Source organism: Quercus robur, chromosome 7 (assembly GCF_932294415.1).
Source record: "Quercus robur chromosome 7, dhQueRobu3.1, whole genome shotgun sequence".
Lineage (NCBI taxonomy): Eukaryota > Viridiplantae > Streptophyta > Magnoliopsida > Fagales > Fagaceae > Quercus > Quercus robur.
Window position 1 is genome coordinate 27,890,767 of NC_065540.1, and position 24,024 is coordinate 27,914,790.

General features: G+C 36.0%; 2 protein-coding genes across 18 annotated transcripts in view; one reads left to right on the top strand and one right to left on the bottom strand.

The window, feature by feature from the left end:
• The first annotated feature begins 2,358 nt into the window (after window positions 1-2,358).
• The window catches only part of LOC126693000 (putative pentatricopeptide repeat-containing protein At5g52630), a 42,645-nt gene continuing 20,979 nt past the window's right edge, over window positions 2,359-24,024 (top strand). Inside the window, exons 1-4 of one of the 12 annotated variants that reach the window (XM_050388841.1) lie at window positions 2,359-5,821; window positions 5,981-6,104; window positions 6,319-6,783; window positions 7,093-8,683. In XM_050388841.1, coding sequence (XP_050244798.1) covers window positions 2,491-4,410 — 1,920 coding nt within the window. In that variant the 5' untranslated portion in view covers window positions 2,359-2,490 and the 3' untranslated portion in view covers window positions 4,411-5,821; window positions 5,981-6,104; window positions 6,319-6,783; window positions 7,093-8,683. Of the gene's footprint in view, window positions 5,822-5,971; window positions 6,105-6,318; window positions 6,784-7,092; window positions 8,684-24,024 lie in introns of those variants that run through there. The other 11 variants (XM_050388843.1, XM_050388838.1, XM_050388839.1 and 8 more) reach the window with 11 other exon arrangements.
• The window catches only part of LOC126693004 (tRNA-specific adenosine deaminase TAD2), a 32,540-nt gene continuing 19,591 nt past the window's right edge, over window positions 11,076-24,024 (bottom strand). For 4 of the 6 annotated variants that reach the window (XM_050388853.1, XM_050388854.1, XM_050388852.1 and 1 more), the window contains 6 exons: window positions 23,170-23,207; window positions 20,736-20,802; window positions 16,399-16,558; window positions 16,217-16,313; window positions 13,824-13,927; window positions 11,076-11,707 (listed from right to left, as the gene is read on the bottom strand). In XM_050388853.1, coding sequence (XP_050244810.1) covers window positions 11,649-11,707; window positions 13,824-13,927; window positions 16,217-16,313; window positions 16,399-16,558; window positions 20,736-20,802; window positions 23,170-23,207 — 525 coding nt within the window. In that variant the 3' untranslated portion in view covers window positions 11,076-11,648. Of the gene's footprint in view, window positions 11,708-13,823; window positions 13,928-16,216; window positions 16,314-16,398; window positions 16,559-20,735; window positions 20,803-23,169; window positions 23,208-23,336; window positions 23,404-24,024 lie in introns of all 6 variants that reach the window. The other 2 variants (XM_050388856.1, XM_050388855.1) reach the window with 2 other exon arrangements.

The window sequence follows — 24,024 nt, forward strand, 5'->3', positions numbered from 1 at the left end:
GCAAAATCTAGTATCGGCCGAAATCTTTATCTCGGCCGAAATTGGTTGGAATGACCTTAAATAGGCCGAAATCTAACCCGAGGTGGAACGTAAGCTATTCTTGTACCGGTTTGCATACCGATATGAAATATTCCAGCCGTTCTGGCCAGAATGGCACGGAATCAATAACATTGATTACAAGTGTGCACCATTTGTTTCGAAGTAAAATATTTTCACATTTTACAGTGATTGTTTTGTATTAAAATTTTTGGTCAAAAGTAAAATATTTTTAATCAACCAAAACAACAAGGCAAATTTGTGCAAAATATTTTACAGAGGAAATATTGGACATTTTACATTTTGTGTAGTCTCTCAGTCCCGATACTTTACCTGTTTCTCTCACTCTCACACTCTCTTAGTTTTCTCTCTAAAACTCAACCCACCATGGTCCTTCTCTCCCACCTATCACCAACTCCACCTTAGGCACCACCCATCATTGGTTCCTCCCTTTGCCGGCGCTACCTATCACTGGCTCCTCCCTTCATTAACGCTTCCCATCACCAACTCCACTTGAGTGTTTTTTCCCCCTATAATCCTCCATTGTTTTCATCAACTCCATCATTTCTTGGCCACCTCCATTGTCATCAACTCATCCATAGGTTCTTAGTTCTAATTTTTTTTCCCTTTACTATTGAGTGGGTTTACCGATCTAGGTTTTTGCTCCATATGGGTCAAGCATGGCTGTTTTTGTGTGTTGTCGAGGATGGTTGGGACGAATTGTGGGTTGTGGTGGTGGTTGGGTTGTGGTTCGTGGTGGTGGAGGGTGGGTAGCTAAAATGGTTTGTGGGTTGTTATGGTGCCTGTGTTGTGGGTTGTGGTGGTGGCTGGGTTGTGGGTTATAGTGGGTAGCTGAAATGGTTGTGGTTCATCAGTACTCGTCGTTGCAGTGGACCCTATGGGGAAAAGGCATTGAGGATCGGCGCTTGCTACTCTCTCATCCATGTCTCTACACGTTGCTGTATTCCCTCCATATTATATACTATTTTATTCGTACACAATCATGGAGATTTGTTTAAAGAAACAAGAGAAGAGAAGAATGTTTGTGATTGTGATGGGGTATCCCCAATCCTTTTTAGTTTTCAAAAAAGCTTTTATTATACAAGAATGAAGAATGGTGGGATTTTCAAATTCATTAAAAAAAAAAATCATCTTTTACATTGAAATGGAATAAGAATATGCTGATTATGGAAATTTAATCAGGAGCTTATTTTGTGGCTAGGAATGCTTGAAGATTGTGGGCAATATGAGTGAGCATATGGCTCAAATGAGTAACAAGCATATGCCGTGGTTTCAATTTTTTATTTTTTATTTTTTCTGTGGTGGCTTTGTTGTGGGTTACGGTGAGCAGGTGAAATGGTTTGTGGGTTGTTGTGGTGGCTGTGTAGTGGTGGTGATTGGGTTATGGGTCGTGGTGGAGGCTGGGGTTCGGGTTGCAATGGGTAGTTGAAATGGTTTGTGAGTTGTTGTGGTGACTATGTTGTGGATTGCAGTGGTTGGTTGGCAAGCTTTTTTATTCTTTTCCTCTCCAATTTGCTGATTTAAGTGGCCAATGGAGTGAGGGTGGTGGTTTGGTTTTTGCCAATATGGTGGTAGTTTGGGTGGTCAGTAGATTGGTGGTGGATTGGTTTTTGCTTATATGACGGTGGTTACTTGGATTTGATGGGTTGTGAGGTTAGATTTTTTTTTTTTTTTTTTTTTTTTATATAAATTTTTTTTGGAAACAAACACTTGAAATTGATTTCTTGCCATTTAAATGTAAACAACCAAATGCTGTAAAAATTAAAATATTTTCAGTAAAATCTTTTACATGTAAAATATTTTACTTTGAAACAAACGGAGTGTCTACAATACTCGTATCTAACAAAGGCTAAGCACAATACATACATTTTACCAAATTCTAAAACATGAAATTTCTTTCCATATATGAATTCATCATTAATTTATCCATAGTTTTTAAAATAATTACTCATGCATTTTCTTAGATTGAGAATTTGATTTGAAATTTGAAGTCTCATGATTTAGATGACAAGCGATCATTCCCATTCAACCTTACAACACTCACATCCGGTTTTACAAATTACTATCTTTTAAGCCGGATTGTTGAGCCCTATATATATCTAGGAATCACTAAAAAGACTTGCTCTCGATAGCAATGCCAATTGCCAAGTACCATACTTCTTACTTTTATTTAACAAATAAAATAAAAGCAACCGGAATAATAAATTATAAATGGAATTTTAGATTAGTTTTTTTTCTTGCTTGCTGACCACACAAAAATTTGTTCCGACAAAAAAACGACGTCGTTGCTATTCTCGCAGCTGCAGCTTTTCTTTCAACCGACTATGCAGTTTCATTTATCAAAATCCTAACCAAATACTGTACTAGCACTGGCTTTAACAAAGCAATCCTGGACCTGCAGCCAAACTTTCAATTACACACTCACTCACTCTAATGCTTCATCCACTTCCCAAAGCCACAAGGCTAATACCCCTTCAACTCCAACAACTCACACTCCCTCTCTTAAACCCACAAGCACAAGCACAAGCACAAACACAAAAACAAACACAAACACAAACAACAACTATCACTCTCCCAAATAACCCTCCTCTAAACCAACACAGCCGCAGCAGCAGCTTTGAACAAAAGTACAGGCAAATCTGCAACCTCCTCCTCTCCTTAACACACTCCAAGTCCCTCCAAAAGGGCCTCCAACTCCATGCCCACATCATCAAATCAGGCCTTCAAACCATCCCTCTCATTTCCAATCACCTCATCAACTTCTATTCCAAGTCCCAACTACCCCTTTTTTCCCGCCAAATTTTCGACGAAGCCCCTCGCAAGTCCTCCACCAATTGGAGCTCTGTTATCTCCTCTTTTGCCCAGAATGAGCTTCCTTTACTTGCCCTCCACTTCTTTCGTCAAATGCTCCAATCCGGGGCTCTTCCCGACGACCATATATTCCCTAGTGCCACTAAGTCTTGTGCCATTTTGTCTATGTGTGATGTTGGGCGGTCTATACATTGCCTTGCTGTGAAGACTGGGTATGAATTTGATGTCTTTGTGGGGAGTTCTACGGTGGACATGTATGCCAAATGTGGCAAGATTAAGTCTGCACGGAAACTGTTTGATGAAATGCCTGAGAAGAATGTGGTTTGTTGGAGTGGGATGATATATGGGTATGCTCAATTGGGTGAAGATGAGGAGGCTTTGAAGTTATTTAAGCAAGCCTTGTTTGATGATTTGGATGTTAATGATTTTACATTTTCAAGTGTTATACGTGTTTGTGGCAATTCAACTTTACTAGAATTGGGGAAGCAAATTCACGGGTTGTGCTTCAAGACGAGCTTTGATTCGTCAAGCTTCGTGGGTAGTTCTTTGGTTTCGCTGTACTCAAAGTGTGGAGTCATCGAGGGAGCTTATCGGGTTTTTAATGATATACCAGTCAGGAATCTTGGTATGTGGAATGCAATGCTGATAGCTTGTGCCCAGCATGCGCACACAGATAGAGCTTTTGAGCTGTTTAAAGAGATGGAAGGTGCTGGAATGAAGCCAAATTTCATTACTTTTTTATGTGTCCTTTATGCTTGTAGCCACACGGGTTTAGTTGAAAAGGGGCGATATTACTTCGAGCGAATGAAAGAGTATGGGATTGAGCCAGGTGATCAACATTACGCTTCCGTGGTGGACTTGCTTGGGCGTGCTGGTAAATTGCAGGATGCGATTTCAATCATTAAGGAAATGCCTATGGAACCAACAGAATCAGTGTGGGGAGCTTTATTGACTGGGTGTAGAATTCATGGGGATACTGAATTGGCCGCCTTTGCTGCTGATAAAGTCTATGAGTTGGGTCCTGTGAGCCCAGGCATTCACGTGTTACTGTCTAATGCTTACGCTGCTGCTGGAAGATGGGATGAAGCAGCGAAAGCTCGGAAGATGCTAAGGGACCGGGGGATGAAGAAGGAAACAGGTTTGAGCTGGGTTGAGGAGGGAAATAGAGTTCACACATTTGCTTCTGGGGATAGATGTCACGCAAAAACAAAAGAAATCTATCAGAAGTTGGAAGAACTAGGGGAGGAAATGGAGAGAGCTGGTTATGTTGCAGACACAAGTTTTGTACTTAGAGAAGTTGATGGTGAAGAGAAAAATCAGACAATTAGATATCACAGTGAAAGACTAGCCATTGCATTTGGGCTCATTACCTTTCCACCTGAGAGACCAATCAGGGTTATGAAAAACTTGCGTGTTTGTGGTGATTGTCACACTGCAATCAAGTTTATGTCCAAGTGCTCTAGAAGGGTAATCATTGTGAGGGATAATAAGCGGTTCCATCGATTTGAGGGTGGGAAATGCTCATGTGGAGACTATTGGTGATTATTTCTGTGTAAAATTTCACAGGCAAATGATTAAAGGAAAAGAAGAATGCTTCATTGCATTTCCAATTATTCCATACACTGAAATGCTTTCTCTGACAGCATTGAGGCTGATCCAAGTTCATATTGAGGGGTAGGTTAAGAAAAAAATTGGATTTTTTCATATCCGTTTATCCTTTGGGTATATTAATTTGAATGTTAACAGGTACGAATCCAAAAAAAAAGAAAAAAAGAAAGGAGAATATCACTTATAAACAATCTGTACAATGTGTAATAGGTGACTTCTCCTCCTGCTGCTTTTTTCTACATGTCAAGTATTCTCTCTCTCTGTGTCATTTTGGTGTCTTTGCTATACAGTCTGTAATTTGTTTCCTAAGCCTTAACTGGCTTACCCAATCTCATATCTAGATTATATTTTGTATGTCCACATTGTTACTTCCGAGTAATCATGCTACTAATTAATTGATCATGTGAAATGTGTTGAACTTGGAATATGTACGATTTTTTCCTTTCCTGTTTTACTAAATGTTTTTCAGACTTCCAAAAAAAAAAATGTGCAAGTATTTTCTAAGCTTTCTTAAATTAGTTCACATTTTCATTGTGGTGAAAACTTTGTTTAAAGTCCACAATACTCGGCACAAATTTTCTATTTGAATTTAATTCTATAATTTTGATGACTATCTGCTTACATTAAAGTTGTTTCCTTCTGATGGGGATAACTATGAACTTTCATGAAAGCATGGAAGATATAAAGTAAATCTGTTGATTTATTATGATATAAGCAAGATTAGGGACCCCCACCAGTTTTTGGAAGTATCATCTATTGGACTGGTTCTTAAAATTGTGTTCTTGTAGAATATATTGCCTTACTCCTCTGTCTAGACAAGGTTTTTAGATTTATATTCATTTGTTCAACTCATTATTAAATGTTAATTGTTATTAGATTCTATCACTGACTCATTTTATCCTTATATGTGCATTGTATTGTTAATTATTATGCAACAGTTAGTAGATATGCTTTATACATGCTGTGAGCCTGTGACAAGTTCCTTAACTATAAGTTTGATCACTGGATCATTGGGCTATTGCAAGTTGCAGCACTATGTTACTATTTGGTTTGTCTTTATAATTAGGCTGTTCTTCAATTAGGTCCTGTGGAGCTTACTATTGTAGGAGTTTCTATTGCTGTTTTCAATCAAGTATCAAAGATAGCAATATTCCTACTAGTCAGTGACTCAGCGTTACAGCTTCTTTTGTGATTAAGCAGATTCTACTGAAAGTTTGAGTACTGAAGCAGATGACAATGGAGTACTCAAGAATGGTTATGCTATCAATCAGGAGATGGAACTGGAATATCTGATGCCACAAGTTGGTGCGAATTTTACCTTCTTGCCCCTCTCGTTTTTGTTGAGGTACACTTTTGGAATAATTGCTATCATTCCAATGTATCTGAAGTTTTTCTTTTTCCTCCAATGTAACATTTTATGAATTACTTTGTTGCCTATTAATATGTTATGGTCTATTTTGACCAGAGTCAAGTAAAAGTCATCACTTATTTACAGTAGTTACAGGAAAACAAATGACAGAAGGTAAATTCCATCAGCTTCAGCAGCGTTGGTCATTGGCAGCATGCTCACAAGCTTTGTCCTCATTTTTGCTGCTAAACCAATATTGAACTACGTGGGTGTAGAGACTGTAAGTTTTCTTTCACTAGTGCTACAATCAATTGTCTATTATGTTTATTGTTCCTCAAAGGCCTGTGTGTTTAACCTACTTATGCCAATGGAATAGGATATATATATATATATATATATATATTCCATGGCATCAAATGATTACAAATAAATGCATATTTATAAAGCATTTTTTCTTGGAGCCCAACTTTAAACAACTCCCTCAATTAACTTAGGTTTCAACTATCTATCTCGGAAATTACTTATGAGCACTGCGAATGCTGCATCCAAAGAACTTATAGAGGAGCTTCAATAAAATTAAGAGAATATCTCCTCCTCACAGAGTAAAAAAGTGTAATAGGTTCATCAGATTGATACTTTTGTCTTGACTAAGAAGTATTGTTCACTAATTATTTGTCGTACCTTGCTTGGCAGTTAATTTAATAATTGACAGTTGATTGAATAAAAACTATTATACACCTTTTTATTATTGGTACTTATACATGCACTTGGTGGGTCTTGCACACAACATTGTCCTCCAACTTACTCTTACAAAGGGAGGAGGTGCCATTAAGCTAGATCTCATTGACAACAATTAGGGACCATATTTACACCATATATTTGGAGATAAGTTGATATTATTCCTGAAGCTTGCCAAATGCATGACATCATCCTATCTCCCCAAATTGATGGTGAAAAAGGTATCATTTTATATTGTCTTTCATGTGACAATTTGCTTTTATGCATATTGAAAGGAAAGGTATTTTGATTCTTTAGTGTAACATTGGTGCGAAAATCTGCATAACTGGCTTGCTGGTGGTTGGAGAAGTAATTCACAAATTCAATGTTCCTGTAGTGAGTTGAAATCACATAACTCCTTGAAGTTAACAGTTTTTTCTTCTCCAAAAGTTCAAAAATATTATCCAGGCCTGTACTAAAAGGATCCCTTTAGCCACCATTTTTTTTGTTCCAACATTCAATTAACTAAAATCTATATATAATGACTGCAGCACAATTCTGCCCCTGCAAAATTCTCCTATGCTAGCCCAACAATACTTGACATTGAGATCTCTTGGTATCAGTTAAACAAACGATTTGAGGATTTTTAATCAAGCTTTATCAACTACTGGGGAAGTGGTTATGGACAGATGCAACACATCTATGGAGACAGGTGATTGATACGAAATATGGGGAAGAATGTGGTGGCTGAACTTCAAGCTCACTCAGAGCACCTCATTGGTGTAGCTTGTGGAGGAGTATTTGCGCAGGATGGGATACTTTTCAGTAAAATTTATTTTTTAAGGTGGGAGACAGCACTTGTTTAAGGTTCTTCCATGATGTTTGGTGTAGAAATCATTCTCTAAAAGAGTTGTACCCTAGCTTGTATGCTTGCTTGCTTGATCAGAATGCATCAATCCATTCAATCATGGAGATTCCGGTAGGTGGGAAGGCCAAATATGGAATTTACAGATGTTTTCATGATTGAGAGTTGGAGTCGGTTCTTTCTTAGACCTTCTATTCTCCCATATCCCTAGGAGGGAGGGTGTGACAAGATGTAATGGATATTGAAAGAGAGCAGAGCATCTACTCTTCACCCTTGTTATGAGGCTCTCCATGGTGCACCGAATAAGTCTTTCCCATGGAAGTGTTTTGTGCGTTAATGCTCCCAAGAGGGTCTCTTTTTATGTTTGGACTGCAGCCTAGGATAAAATTCTTAGATTTGATAACCTTTAGAGGCTTAGAGCATTCACATCAACTAATGCAAAAAATATTGTCTATTTTAGAATAAGAATTTACTTTTTCTAGTTTAGCTAACCATTTTTCAAGACACTCACTTTTGATTATCTATTTTATACTCTATTTCATTAAAGTATCAGTTTTTCTTGATTTTTTTTAATTATTTCTCTTTCTTCACACCCAACAATTAGCATCCACTCTCTTCCTTTACCCTCGAGAAATAATAAAAAATCATTTTGCATAAACTATTGTGACTCGTATATTTTCACAATCACTATAGCGAAATTCCATTTTGTATAACCAGTTCATAGATGATATAGGTGATTTTTGGGTTTCATTTTCTATATTTTGGGTTTTAAGCTATTTTACATGAGTTGGTACAAATGCTCTTATCAAGCTTGGATTTACCTTAGTTGGGTGGTGTTGTATGTGCCAGTGCAGTAGATAAACAGTGGCTCATTTGTTGATTCAACGTGGTGTTGTCTATGATTTATGAAGTTAGTGTATAGAACTTTTGGAATTCCTTGGGTGTTACCAATGAGGGTGGTTGATCTTTTTTTTGGATGGAAGAATTGGTTTGAGAGACACTCTTCGGCAATCTAGAACATCATTCTGCTATGTTGGATGAGGCTATCATGGAAGGAGAGAATAGCCATACATTTGAGATTACAAACAAATCAAAGAATCAATTGGAAGTACTGTTGATTCACACTTTATTTGATTGGTCCCGAGTATGGGGTCTTACAAATTGTAATAAGCTTGTGGATTTCTCAAAATCACTTCTTTGTGTACAATTTTTTGTAATTCTTTTACGTTATAGAGTGCTGACGTAATTTATTTAATTAATAATTTTTTCTTTCTTAACGTAATTTAAAAAAAAGAAAGAAAAAGGGAGAGGCATTGAGTCGTTTCAGATATTTTTAATTAATATATCATCAAGATTACAGTCATTTAAGGGCTATGATTCAAGGTCACAAATGTTTATGGATTTTATCCACTTGTAAATAGAGGCTATGTCAACTTTATGAGGGACACTTGACTAATTGTTACTAGTGAAATTGTATCTTGCCTATCAATTCTATTGAGCGGTGAGAACTCTAGGGTCTCCTTGTTTCACCAACTTGAAGAGGCTTTTCTTCGTTTTCCTCCAAAAAATTTAGACTTCAATAGAATATCTACATCCCATTGTGATCCTAATACATTAACTCAGATCTAATCTTTGGATGGGGTTGTGGTGTTAGGATTTTATTTTATTTTTTTCAGTTCATGATTTAATGGACTGTTGTAATTTATGTGCTTGATTGTACATTGTCCCTAATGTATACTTCCTGTATACTTGGGTGACTTTTTTTATTATAAAATTTTAATATATTTTTAATTACTTAAAAAAAAAAAAAACTTTTTCACCTCCCATTTGAATCTTGAAAAGAAACCAAAATTTTTAATAATGGTTTAGAAAGAAAGCAACTTTTTTTCTTCTTATATTTACAAGGTATTTGGCACTCCCCAACAACTTAGTGATCCACAATCTTGTGTAGTAGTCCCATGTCTCACACACACCAGAAATTTGGTGAGATAAAATCCTGAAGTAGTGACTGCCAATTGCCAAAGGCAAAGTGATAGGATTTGAACTATGGGCGGCCAGTAATTCCTCAGGCATCTTGAACCCAAAGCCGAAAACCCTTTTCAGCCAACAGTATTTTAACCACTTCCCTTTTATAAAGATGTAAAACAAAGCCACTACATAATCTATGGATATTTTTCTTTCTTTCAAGTTGATTTTTCATAGTAATTTTTTTTTTCTTTTCAAATCCATTTTTCTTCATGATTTTATTTTATTTTATTTGCTTTAGATATGTTTCCCTTTTCAAAGTGTGATGATGTTGAATTTGTCCAACAAGTCATATAATTTTATCACTGCCCAACGATCATGTATGGTCACTTGATTGAAAAGATGATTGAAGAGATCCAATTGCTTCTGACAAATTGTTGTTCCTGTGAGTATGCTTTTTTGCTTAGAAATGGGAATAGGGTGGCTAGATTGATGGCTCAGTCTTGTTGTAATGTTAAAGCATTTCTAGCAGCTTAGTCATATTTTCAAATTGTTTGGAATCTATCTTTTGTTTATCTATATTTTCAAATACATTTTTCAATACTCTTTATCATTTCTCTGTCCTATCTAAATATTATTTCTACATTCTTTCTTTGTTTTTTTTTTCTTTAATTTTCCTTATTCTTTTTTTTTTTTTTTTCCTTTCTAAACGGCTATATTTTTCTAATTGCCAAAGCTATAGTTTTTAAATCTCCCAATAGTAACATTTGCAAAATTTTCAACAACCATATTTCCCACTCATTTTTTTAACGGTCATATTTTTGAAATAGTTATGTTTAAGAGGAGGTATATAATGCATTCGATGCATGATATATTTTAACAACAATAATTATGAACAAGAAGGATAATGGCATGAGAGATATATGGTTTAGCCATACCCATTATGTGTAAGTGGAAAATGTTAGAATTTGACCAAGCTTGGCCAATCAAGTCACCCATTAGTGGTGGATTCCAGTTAGTTCAACTGGTAAAGTTTCTGATGGTTGAATAAGAGATTTGAGACTCAATCCCCGCTTACATCAAAAACTAATTGGTGTCTTGGTCTGATAAAAAAAAGCAAACGCTATACGTTGAAACTCTTAATAATAAAAAAAAAAAGTCACCCATTAGTAAGGATGACCAATCAACAAAGCTAGACTTTAATGGCATTAACTCCTCATGTAACATACACGATACATTGGCGTGGGTTGCAAAAGGGGGCGTAACCTTCCATTTGTATAACTAATGCAATAGGGGGTTAGCTCACCGATGTTCTTCCTGATTCTCCTTGCCATGGTTCTTAAGCCATGGATTTCACGTGCCTTACTCTAGTGGCAAGCACAATCACAAGAAATAACTATTTGAGCCATGAAAGCATGGTTTACATACTATGACTTAGAGGTATTCATTTTTCTTATGCTAAGAAAACTGTCTTTTAATCACAACTTCTCATTGGACATGATCTCATTGGGGTGGGATCTAGATTACTTTTCCAAATTTCTGAAAGAATTCGAATGTTGTAATAATATTGTCAAATTCTGCTGCTTTTTGGTATGCACAAACATTCCTTTTCCCCAATTAATCATAACAAGTTCTGGTATTGCCATAGTTAAAATATACGAGAAGGGGATGTATGGAACCTCCTAGCTTAATGTTTTCGAAGTATACCTCAAATAATAAACTTTTATTTATGGAGGAAAATACATGTTATGTTTTCTCATAAGTGCTAAGCCACATTAGCACCCCCAACAACCTGTAGGAAATTCCCTTGCCATCATTTCAGTTTTGGCCTCAATGAAAACTTGGTGGGGGGGCCAAGCTTACGTAAGAATTTAGCTTTGGATTCTGCTAAATCTAATGGATAGAATGCTACTATGGTCACACCAAGTTAGTGAAAACACTTTGGTTGCCCCTTCCTATCATTCAGCCAAAAAAAAAAAAAAGTAGCTTTAGACTCCAATGCCAAGTTAGGGAAAACACTTTGATTACCCCTTCCTACCCCTTTTTATTCAGCCAAAAAAATTAAATGTAACTTTAGACTCCAATGAATCGCACTGTATCAGCCAGGGCTTCAAAAATCAGCTTCAAAAATCATACTCTGATGAGCTTGTGCAATGTAGCCAATAAGAGATTCACAATTTCATGTGAACTACTCAAATATTTTCTACCGGGAATTTTTGGTTTGCACTTGGCTCAACACCCAAATATAAGTGAGAACCAAACTATATGTGTGCATATTCAATGCGTTGCCTGTTGAGCCAGAGGTCTGTGAGGCTTTGGAGCTGAAACAAAACAAACTATAATTTAAGTATAAGAAGAGGATGAAATTATATATATAGTAGCATATTTTATTTATACATACTAGGGTGCTAACACATGTAACTGTTATGCTAACAAATCAAATCTTAAGCACATAAGGTTTGCCACATTGAACAAATGAAAGGTGTAATTTGACGTCCCAGGTGCATTATTAGCAGCATAACACTTTTTTTTAAAGTAAAATCAGCATAACACTTAAATGCACAAATGGAAGCCAAATAAAAGTTAGCTACTTCAAACACATCTATTACATTTCAGCATAGTTTACTGAAAATAAAAGTTAAGGCAATTCTCCTATTAATTCAGGTTGGAATTTGAGACATGAGAACATCTTAAGGTTTGAACTTAGAATATACTTTCTAGGACCCCTGACCAATTTTTCGTTTTTCTTTGTTTTTGTATTTTCCATTTCTGAGATCATGACTTACTCGAAATTTGTATCAAATTTGTATACCTTATAGCCTAATCAAATTTGTATCAAATTGTCTTTTGTCTTTTTCTATTTAGCTAGGTTCTTAAGATTTTAAAATAAGAAGGACAAATAATATCTAAGAATTTGTCAATGAGTATCATTTTCTCTCAACAGGGCAATTTCATTAAAATCTCGACAAATACAAAATTACAAATTAGACATGATATTTGCCTGACAAACAAGGCAAATTGGACATCACATGAGGCTGTAATATCACATCCCTACTCACTTTTTCATATTATAAATCTATTATAAACATTTAATACATGTGGGAGATTGTAATAGGTTAAACTTAATGACTAGCAGACATCCAATTATCATCTAATATTGATGTTAATTATGCAATATCAGCTTGTTGAACATCTTAGTTGTAATTATTCCAGTTTACAAGATACGGTTCAAGCTTTCAACCCATTTAAAAAAGGGTTGGCTTATGGTTAATTATCCACTTTAGAAAGAAATACTTCTATATGTCGTAAATCTGTGTGCTTGGTATACATTGTTGGTCAACTTCTTAAAAACTTGAGCTTTTTGATTGGAAGGTTTCTAAATGCTATCAGAGCCTTGATTTGACAAAGAGGACACTTCCAATCCTAGGAATACAGGACCTACATTTTTTTTTTGGATAGGTAAAGAAAAATTTGACGTAGGATAAATTGGGAAAATTTGTCTACATGTGGTTGTGGTGGCTTTAGGACCGTTTAAGAAGATTTGTGGATTTTCAGTTTAGAATCCCTTGTAAAGGGTTAGGCTTCAAAACATAAACTATTTATTTTATGGTTGAAAAGATAAGAAAAAGAAACTGAAATATAATTTTTGCATTTGTAAATAGTGAACAGTAACGTAACTATCTGTGAATAGTAAACAAGAGAAAGAAGAGAAAGGGACGAAGAAAGAACCCAAAGGCCAACATGCCTCAATACTCAAAATGCTGAATAATTTTTATTAATTAAATCTAACTTTTTTGAGTATGATAAGACACATATATAGACCCTACATAACTTCTAGTAGAACTAAGACTTCTACTTTGACTGGTAAACAAAACCCTAATTGAATTAAACCAAAGCCTGTACATAAAGATCCATAAACTATATTAGACTTATTAATAAAAGCAAACCTATGGCTCATACCCAATACTTGTAGAATTACTAAATACCCTACACTTTAGAAATACCAAATATATATATATATATATATATATATATATCATGCTATGGTTGCGCCATCAAAATTAATTTCTGTAAATGAACTAATAATTTGATTTAACACGCCTGCTTTTGGTAGGCAGACCTGACCCACCACCCCCCCCCCCCCCCCCTCTTTTTTTTTCTTTTTTTTTCCTCTCGTTTTGGGGAGGGGGCGGGGGGGACTAGTGTTTGTTTGTTAGCTTAAATTTTAGGAATGAATGATTTTTATAAGCAGTGCAGCGTGTTACCAGTAATGCCACGCACACCAATATGTTTGAGAGTAATATTTTAGTCTTGCAGAAGGTTAATTGTGAGATGCATTTCCAAATGTGACTCATGAATTCTTTTCTCCTTGTTTTCCAATTCTTTCAAATAAAGATTTATTGCTTCCTTGAACACAGCCAAATGGAGCCTAATTACGATGAAGTTACATACCATTAGGGTTCCCTTGTTCATAGAATGTTCGTAGAAGAGAGACTGCTTCTGATGCCATTATTCCTCCAGTACATTTAAATCCCTTTCCTTGAGGAACACCATGACTATCATTAAAGAGAAAGTTATACAGACTGTCCATTAGAATGAACTTAACAATGCATTAATTAGTCAGAGTGCATACAAAAAATAAAGAACAATTGAAAAGTTACGTAAACACTCTTCTTTTGGATTTCTACTTTCGGAACCACTCACAATCTAATATGAAAGTAAAATATTCTTGGGTACTACCAAGTCAAGCAGAAAATTTTGGTTTTCTTTCTTTGTGACAACACTCTGAAAGCATAGAAGTATTCCCTAAAGAAGGCAAATGAAACCAGAGACTGTAAAATTTTGTATTTAACAATCGTCAAAGAAGGTGGCAAAGACACAGAAAGAAACTAGTAAATTATTAAGAGAGAGTATACTACTGACAAAAGAACAGAGGAAAATAGATGAAATGGAACTTTGTCCACCATTAAAGGATAAATGATAACTAAAATCAATTTGTGTCAGCAGAAAGTATTCATGACAGGGAACATAACTGGAGCCCTCTTTAAAGACTTATAAGAGGCAAGGGACAGTTGAGTCTTATTTTATTGTTTTTTGACATTTTCAAATTTTGAATATTAACTTTTATTGTGATTGAGAGATTTACGATGTATCGATGTATGATTGTAATCTCTGGAGCCTATTAGAACAGGACTCCACAAATGTTTTGGGCAGTGCATTTTGAATGAAAATATTTTCCAGTTAGAATTGTTCTCACTTGGTGGTGATTCCAATCAACCTTAGGTGATGAAGCCTAGGGTTCTCTTGCTTTCCAACATGTTCTGCATCAACATGGTATCAGAGTCTGATCCCCCCTCCATTGACTCAGGTTTCATTGTGTTGGGCTGCTGTTTCAAAGGGGTTGGGCTCTAGGATTCAAAGCCGTGCACGAGGAGGTTTGTGGGACTCATGGACTGTTTGGGGTTTTGTGGCGGTATTCTCGGTCAGTTTGGGGGCAGCAACAGTTTGACCGCAATCGTCAGCTTTGGTGACTCTGCAAATTTAATGGGGCATCATCAGTCAAAAGGGGCTTCGCATGATTCCATAAGGTATGTGTTTGGTTTTTGTTCAAGCGTGGCTGAGGTTGATTTCTTCTTTAGTCTGATTTGGAGTGGGCGGAGGGGGGATTGGGCGCTCTAATCCAAGTTGATGCAGAACGTGTTTGAGGAAAGCAGGAAAATATGAAAACAAAATAAAACCCTAGGCTTCACCACCTAAGGGTGCTTGGAATCACCATGCAAGAACAATTCTAACTAGAAAATATTCTCATTCAAAATGCACTGCCCAAAACGTTTGTGGAGTCCCCTTCAATGGGCTCCAAAGACTACAATTAGACATTGATACATCATCATAAATCTCTCGATCATAATAAAAGAAAACATTCAAAATTTGAAAATGTCCACTGGTAAAATGAGAAACTATCTAAAACAATAAAGTCTGTAATTAAGGGATAGTAAGTGGCACCCCCAATATGGAAACTATGGCAAACAATCCCTGCATCCTTGCTCTGGTGTCCACACCACTGACACACCAACAAGAGTATGCAACAATAGCAATGAGCCTTCTCCATCCATGTTTTACCAAGGTAAATCCAGGGTCAGCTTTTCCATGCCATACATTTAGATTTCTCTTTAACATTAACGAAAGTGTATTATGGTTAGCCTTTTTATAGGTTTTTTTTCTTCTTCTTCTTTTTTTGACTAGCTTTTTGTAATATTTTTATTCTCTTCTCATATCCAATAGCTTTGTAAGGCCAAAGAGATGCATTTTTATCAAGGACATTGATAATAGACCATCACCTCATGTATCATTACTTTTGTACAATGATGCCATTTATTGGTTAAAACTTAGTCATCACTAAATGTTTCAGCTATCTGCTGGTTAAAAAGTTGAGGCATGGACTGGTCAACAGAGGTTACTTAATGTACCAATTTTGCATAGAAGATGATGATCTGTGTAGCTATTTCACAAACAAAATATCAACAACTAGCAGATTTTTGGCACAATAAGAATTATATCATATGCTTTACAACCTTTTTGGAGGGTCTTTCTCTGGATTTGTTTGAATATCAGCCAAATGTTAAGGCTGTTTTATTAACTTTTCTCTCAGTAATGCTATGCCCCTAAATTACACTTTATATCATATCAAGAAATATAAATATATATATATATATATATATGGCATAGTCTCAAATATATTTGCAACAATTTATTATGAGAAACAAAAAGCAAGTTTCCCAAGGAATAGAAAATAAATTGAACCAATCAACAAATACTTAACTTCGAGGATGGGTCCAGAAATAAACCTTTTAAGTGGCTCAGAGCTACCTAAATGCAAGGACAATATTGATCCACAACCTCCAAATTTATCATTTGCACAGCCATAACATACTTCTTTTATACCTAAAGAGAGAACAAGGTAATGCAACGATCAGATTATCGCCTAAAAAATAAAAATAAATTTCCTTTAATAGAGTTAAGAGCATACCAAGAATTGATAAAGCAGCTGCACACATTATGCATGGTTCACAGGTAACATAAAGGTAGCAGTTTGAAAATTTTTCAGCGACTTCTAACTTTGAAAGTCCATTTTTCTGCCAGTGCTCGAGAAGAATATCAATAGCTTCCATCTCCGCATGTCTTGTGGCCTGTACACATACCGCAAGTCAATTTTACTGAAAATTTTATAATAAAAAATCTCACAAGATTAGTTAAAAAGCATTAGTCACAGCTGAAAATAGCATTAAAAGTGGAAGGCCTTTAACATTTACATATGATTACTGTTATTTTATCTGTAAGAAACAAATGTAATAAGTTAAAGTGTCATACTTTTTCAAGGATGTTTGAATTGAGAAGTCACAACTATAATATTATTCAAGAACTCAGGGAAGCCCCAAATCAATAGGCTTAAAAGCTTTGTCAAGTTGCATGACTCGTGCTTGACCGTTGCGAACAGCTTTTTTTTTTTTTTTTTTTTAGGTAAGAAAAATCTATATAAATAAAGCTTCTTTATGCAAAAGGGCACAAAGAAGTCAAAAAAATAAAAGCAAAGAAAAAGACTTAAAATACAAGAGAGAAGATAAATAACGAACAAAAAGAGACTAGTCAAAAAGAGAACCACTAAAAGAAGCAAGCAGCTAGCCTTTCAGACTATCTACATCCTCAAATGTCCTCCTATTACACTCCCTCCATATACATTACATCAAACACAATGGAACTAAATTCCAAACGTTTGAAAGATGCTTCCCCAACTGAAAAGAAAATTTGGTAATGTTATTGGTAAAACCCACGACACCCCAAAAGATCGAAAAGCAAAATACCACAACCGATGAGCCTTCTCACAATAAAGCAACAAATGATCCACGGTCTCCCCACAACAACGGCACATAACACACAAGTCAACAACAACAAAGCCCCTAAGTCTCAAATTATCACCCGTGAGTATCATATCCTAAGCTGCAGTCTAAACAAAAAGAGAGACTCATCAAGGGGCCTTAACTTTCCAAATGCCTTTCCAAGGAAAGATGCTGAAGAGAGGACCTCGCAACTCATTATAAACCGATTGGATATCAAATTCCCCATTCTTCAACTTTCATCTCATGCGATCCCCATTTTCAATTGAAGGGGTATTGGATTCCAAAGTATGAAAGAAATCCACGACTAAATCCAACTCCCAATCATTCAAATCCTGAGTGAAACATACATCCTAACTCCTACTCTCCCCCACACCCTGCCTTGCTAAGGAGAACTCAACTAAGGCCTCTCTATTAATGGCAATCTCATACAAAACCAGGAAAGTAAATTGAAGAGGTTGATCCTCGCACCAACAATCTTGCCAGAATTTTACTCTATTTCCCACCCCAATCTCAAACCAAATATGTTGGCTAAATGTTTCCCAACCCATTCGGAGGGCTCTTCATAAACCCAACCATGCACACCCCTACCCAACTTATAAGTCCATCCCCCTGCTTTTCCCCAAACTTAGTAGCTACCACCATCCTCCAAAGTCTTGTTTTCTCAACCCCAAAACACCATAGCCATTTCCCTAATAAGGCATTATTAAAGGTAGCGAGTTTCCTTATTCCCAAGCCACCATTAACCATAGGCGCATGCACTTTGTCCCATACTACTAAATGTGACTTGGACTCACCCCCCCATACCTCCCCAAAGAAAATCCCTTCGCAACTTCTCAATCTTATTAGTCACATGAGTAGGAATGGTGAAAGGCAACAAATAATAGGTAGGGAGACTCGATAATGTACTCTTAAGAAACATCAATCTACCATTGTTTGACAAATAAAGCTTCTTCCACCCCACCAATTTTGCTCTCAGTTTCCTCCAAAATAGGATTCCAAATAGAAGGGGAATCAAAAGAAGCCCCCAAAGGCATGCCAAGATAAGACATAGGCAAAGTCCCGACTCTACAACCCAAAATCTCTGGCAAAGCATGCACATTATCAACCTCCCTTATTGGAACCATATTAGAACCATTTCATTCTTACACACATTAACCTTCAAGCCTATCACAGCTTGAAAACAAAGTAGCAAAATCCATATATGAAGGATCTGCTCGACATCAACATCACAAAAAAGAATCATATCATCTGCAAAACAAGAGATGTGAAACACATACCCCATCATCCCGCCTACTATCAGCCTTGAAACCTCGAATTAAACTTGTCCCCTCCACTCTCTTCAACATCCTACTAAAAACCTCCATCATAAATAAAAACAACATAGGAGATAACGGATCCCCTTGTCTCAGTCCTCTCGAACTTCCAAAAAAATCAGCTAGAGACTCATTTACCAAAACAAAGAATTGAAACATGGATAACAAGTACGAATCCATTTACACCACTTCTCTCCAAAGCCCATTCTCTTCAACAAAACTAGGGGGAGTGCCTCCCAATTTACATGAGCGTAAGCATTCTCAATATCTAGCTTACATATAATCCTTGGAATCTTACTCTTGACTCAGCTATCCACACATTCATTGGCAATAAAGACTGAATCAAGAATTTTTCTTCCACCCATAAAGCCATTTTAAGACTCCGATATTAGCTGATCTAAAACCCCTCTCAAACGGTTCACCAATACCTTAGCCAAGATTATATACACTCCCCAACAAACTAATGAGCCGGAAATCTCTAATATTAAATGCATCATTCTTTTTAGGGATTAAGGCAACGAAAGTAGTATTACGAGATTATTGTGTTGATGAAACTCCTCAAAGATGGATAAGACATCTTTTTCCACAACTCTCCAACAATGGTGAAAAAAATGCCATAGAGAAGCCATACGAACCTAGAGCTCTATCTCCTTCTATATCTCTTATAACTTGAAGGACCTCCTCCTTCTTAAACTTCCTTTCAAGCCATTCCCTTTTCGTCCCAATTTGATCAAACTCCAAACCCTCCACAAAAGATCTCCACTCCTTTGTCTCTTGATATAATGTTTTGTAAAACTGTACTAATTGGGTAGCCACCACTGAGTTCTCCTCATATATCACCCCATCCACCTCCAAAATACCCAAATAATACCTATGGGGTATTGCCATCTTGTGGAAAATTTAGTACTATTATCTCCTTCCTTGATACATAAGATCCTCAATTTCTGTCTCCATAATATTTCTTCTAAGGAAAGAAGATGTTCTACCTAGGACCTCACTGCTACCCTTTCAAGTTTCTCCAAGCCCAAGAGGGCCAAGACCAGTCAAAAAGAGAACCACTAAAAGAAGCAAGCAATTGATCTCCCAAACTCTCCACGTCCTCAAACGTCTATCTATTACCTTCCCTCCATATACACCACATTAAGTACAATGGAACCAAATTCGAAATATTTGACGAGTGCTTCCCTAACCAAAGAGAATATTTGGGACCATTCCTGGTAAGACACATGAAATATTTGGAATTTGGTGAGGGAGGCACTCGTTAAATATTTTGAATTTGGTTCTGTTGTACTTAATGTGGTGTATATAGAGAGAAGGTAATAGACGACGTTTGAGGACATGGAGAGTTCAAGAGATCAATTGCTTACTTCTTTTAGTGGTTCTCTTTTTGAATCTTCTGTTTCACTCTTCCTGCTCCACTATATACTCCACAAATAAAAACTTGCCACATGTTTATCTAATTTATTAAATGCTAAATTTATGCCTTCTATTATTTCAATTACCTAAATAGGATAGGTTATTTATTTATTTATTTTAGGAAATTGAAATAACAAAAGACATAAATTTAGCATTTAATAAATTAAATAGACATGTGGCATGTTTTTATTTGTGGAGTATAAAGTGGAGCAGGAAGAGTGTGATAGAAAATTTGGACTCGAGAGTTCAAGAGATCAGTTGCTTACTTCTTTTAGCGGTTCTCTTTTTGATTGGTCTCCAGCTTGGAGACTCACATCTAGTGACTCCCCCCTTTATTCCTTACCTTTGTATTTAATTTTTTTCTTTTTTCTTTTTTGTTCTTTTTCTTTTTCTCCTTGTACTCCTTGGTTTGCTTTGTGCTCTTTCCGCATGAAGTAGCTTTTCAAAAAAAAAAAAAAAAAAAAAAAACTAGGGGCTGTCCCTTCTAAGAGATGAAATTTCTATGAAATGTGGTAGTGATTGCAATTTGATTTCTTGTTAGACTAGATGTAATAAACCGGTATTAGCTTCATAACTACAAGATAAAGTGGTTAAAAAAAATGTTTGCAAATCAAAATTCTACGACACACAAAAGGAAACCAAAGCAGAGAAAAGGAGATCAAAGCAGCTCTGAAATGATAGAAACAAGTAGAGAACACATAGTGGCAAAATATGAAAGGAAAAAGAAAAGTGGATCTTACATTTCGTGTCTCAGTAGTTCGATTTCTTCCTGAGGCAATAACTTTCCCATCCTCAACAATCACACAGCTGGTAATCATATTAATAATGTAACCATAAAATCATACTCCAGCTATAATGTGGAATAAATTATCAGCATAACAATTAAGAAAGACTCATTGTACCACTTCATGAAACTTTTTTTTTTTTTGAAAGCTTATATTATAATGTAAGAAGGTAAGAACATAGTGTAATGTTTGTTTTGAAGAACATAGTGTAATGTCCATCTTCACAACACAGTTAACAGTGACATACCACCAAGCCCTGCATATGTGAAGGAGTACATGGCCTGAAGATCAAATTAACACGCCTCTCTCTTAAACATAGTTATGGGCAAGAAAAGCAAGCTTCGAGTAGCTATTTGGAGCAAAATATGAGAAAGTTATTCCATTTAATTTTTTCCTGGTTCACACAATGTGACTTACATAAGAAAAGGTCACATGATGAGGCTTCTATCAACATAAATAACCCAAGATTTCTCAAACCTATACTTTGCTCAGCTATAAATAGTCTCACCTAAGTCAATGAGCTCTACCTCAAAATACACTTCCTCCTCCCATAATAATACGATGAAGGGTGAGATTGCGGGTTCAAAACCCACTAGTTGCATGTATAACTTACCAAAAATAAAGAATAGACTCGTGTAGATTGTCAACAGCTAAAAAGGAACCTGAAGCCTTAAACTAAACATTTTGAAAGCTATAAGTCAAAGTCCAACTCACTAAATGTGATAGTTAGTGTTCTTATTGTAAGAGACTGATACAGCCAAAGCAGCCCCACCATAATCATTTATAATTTTTTCTTAAAAAATGACTAGGGGAAAAAACAGTGTACCAGAATTTTTTTTTAAATGATTGTATATTTAACCTATAAGGTTGAAGCTTCATATTTTTGAACTTGTGTTCAAGTCAAGCTTTAGTTTTGTGGCATTCTATAAACGCTCAGAGAAAATGATTGTATAATTAACCTATAAGGTTGAAGCTTCATATTTTTGAACTTGTGTTCGAGTCAAGCTTTAGTTTTGTGGCATTCTATAAAAGCTCAGAGAAATATTAATCAGGAGCAGGGCATTGCAGGGATACAAACTCTGAATTCAGCAAGAAATATAGTTTCTGACAAAATAAAATAATTCACAAAACAGTGGCACTTAGAAAATATTTTAAACTGTCATAGCACTAAATTTTTAGAGTACAATTGGTGACAGGCATGCCATGAAATTTTGTGGAGTATTATTCACAATGTTAGCAAATATATCTTGTAGAGCAATTAAAAGGTACATATTTCTGAAAAATGCTTGTTGTAAAACTTTATGGAAAAACATTTGAGGTGGGTGAGAGAGGTTTTCTCATTGCATTCGGTTTGAGGTGGGGAATGCTTGGTGTACCCGGTTTTGGCATCATGTGTGGTGTGGGGAGATTCCTCTTAAAGAGGCTTTTCCAGTGTTGTTTCAAACTGCTCAGAGCAAAGAAACTCATGTTGTTGATCTTATTTGTTGGAACAATGGGGGATATTGTGTGGGATGTTATCTTTACAAGGTCACTTCATGATTAGGAGTTGGGGGCTTACAGGCCTTTTTTTTTGTCTTCTATACTCCAACAACATTGATCAGCAAGTGGAGGATAGGATATGCTGGGTTCCTGAAAAGAGTGGCTTTTTTGCTATTAGGTCATATTATAAAATCCTCACAATCGGTTGTGTACATTCCTTCCCTTGGAGAAGTATTTGAGAAATATGTTCAGGTGCAGTGGGTTCACCACCGTGAACACATTGTTCCTTTTCTCATTAATATAATTTTCTATTATCTATCAAAAAAGAAAGACTCTTACACTGGATAATTTGAAAAAGAGGAATATTTGTGTTGTCAATTGGTGCTGTTTGTGCAAGACTAATGAGGAATCTATGGACCACTTGCTTTTTCATTGCACCTATGCAAGTAGCTTATGGTCTTTTTTACTATGCTTGTTTGGTGTTTCTTGGGTGATGCCTAAACAAGCGGTGGAGGCACTGGCCTGTTGGAAGGGGGTTCCAGGCGTGGCCAGGCTGCAGATAATTGAGGGCTATTCAGTTGTCCTATGTGGACTATTCGGAGAGAGTGGAATCGTCACATTTTTTAGGGGAACATTCCATACTGGACTTGAAACGTTTTTTCTTGTGTTCTTTGTATGATTGGATGATGGGGAATGTAATGTCTGTGATAAGTGATCTTTCCTTTTCCTCACTTGTAGAAGTTTTAGATTTGTGCTCATTTTGTTGATTGTATAGGCCTGTAGTATTACACCACCTGTCTACTCAGCGGCTAGATAGTAGTCTTTTTAAAATAAAAATAAATAAAGTTCATCTTTACTGATCCAATAATAAAAACTGTCATACAAAAAGACAGCACAACAAACAGCTTACCCAACAGGCACTTCAAGGCTGTCCATAGCAAGCTTTGCCTGCCACATGAAAGGAATGAACAAGAAACTCAGTAGAGAAACCATTTAAATTCCAAAAAGCAAAACAATAGTTTAAATACTAAAAAGAATACTAGAATAAACTTAGGCATGCACAGTAAGAAAATCAACATGAAGCTCTGCGTTGCTTCCAGCTAATATAGTCAACCCTCAGCTAAGCAGAAGCAATGAATGGCATCTGCAGATCAGAGCAAGCCACCAACTAATAAGTAATTTTCCAGCACTCCAAACTTAATGAATTCCAAAAAAACCACAAAACTTGTGAGCGATAAAGCCCAACAAATCCAATCATCAAGAACAGCTCATAAAGCTGCAACAAATGAAATTGCTCAAGAACAGGCTGGGCTTGGCTCAGGAAAAAGCTCAACTTCGCTTATTTATTCAACTAATTAGCCGTTCTCAACATTCTTTGGCTTTTTTGATAAACAAGCCAAATCTGAACATAAGATAGCTTTGATTGACCAATGAAGCAGCTCCAATATGGAACTAATAACAAAATTATATATGTAATTGATAATAACTTTTTTTTTATAAGGTGGCGTTTGGTACCGGGGAATCCACATTATTCCTGACATCCAAAATTCTAGGAGTGTGATGCCTTGCAATTTGGATGTTTAGGAATGTAACTATTCCTATGTTTGGTTTAATTGGGAATCTAATAAGATTCTTAGGAATGTGAGATTATAATGTTTGGTTTATTCTTAGGAATCTTAACTGAATTATTTATTTTTCCCATTCTATCCTTAGATTTATAAATCCAATATAAGTCTTTTAAAAATAATAATAATAATCTTCCTCT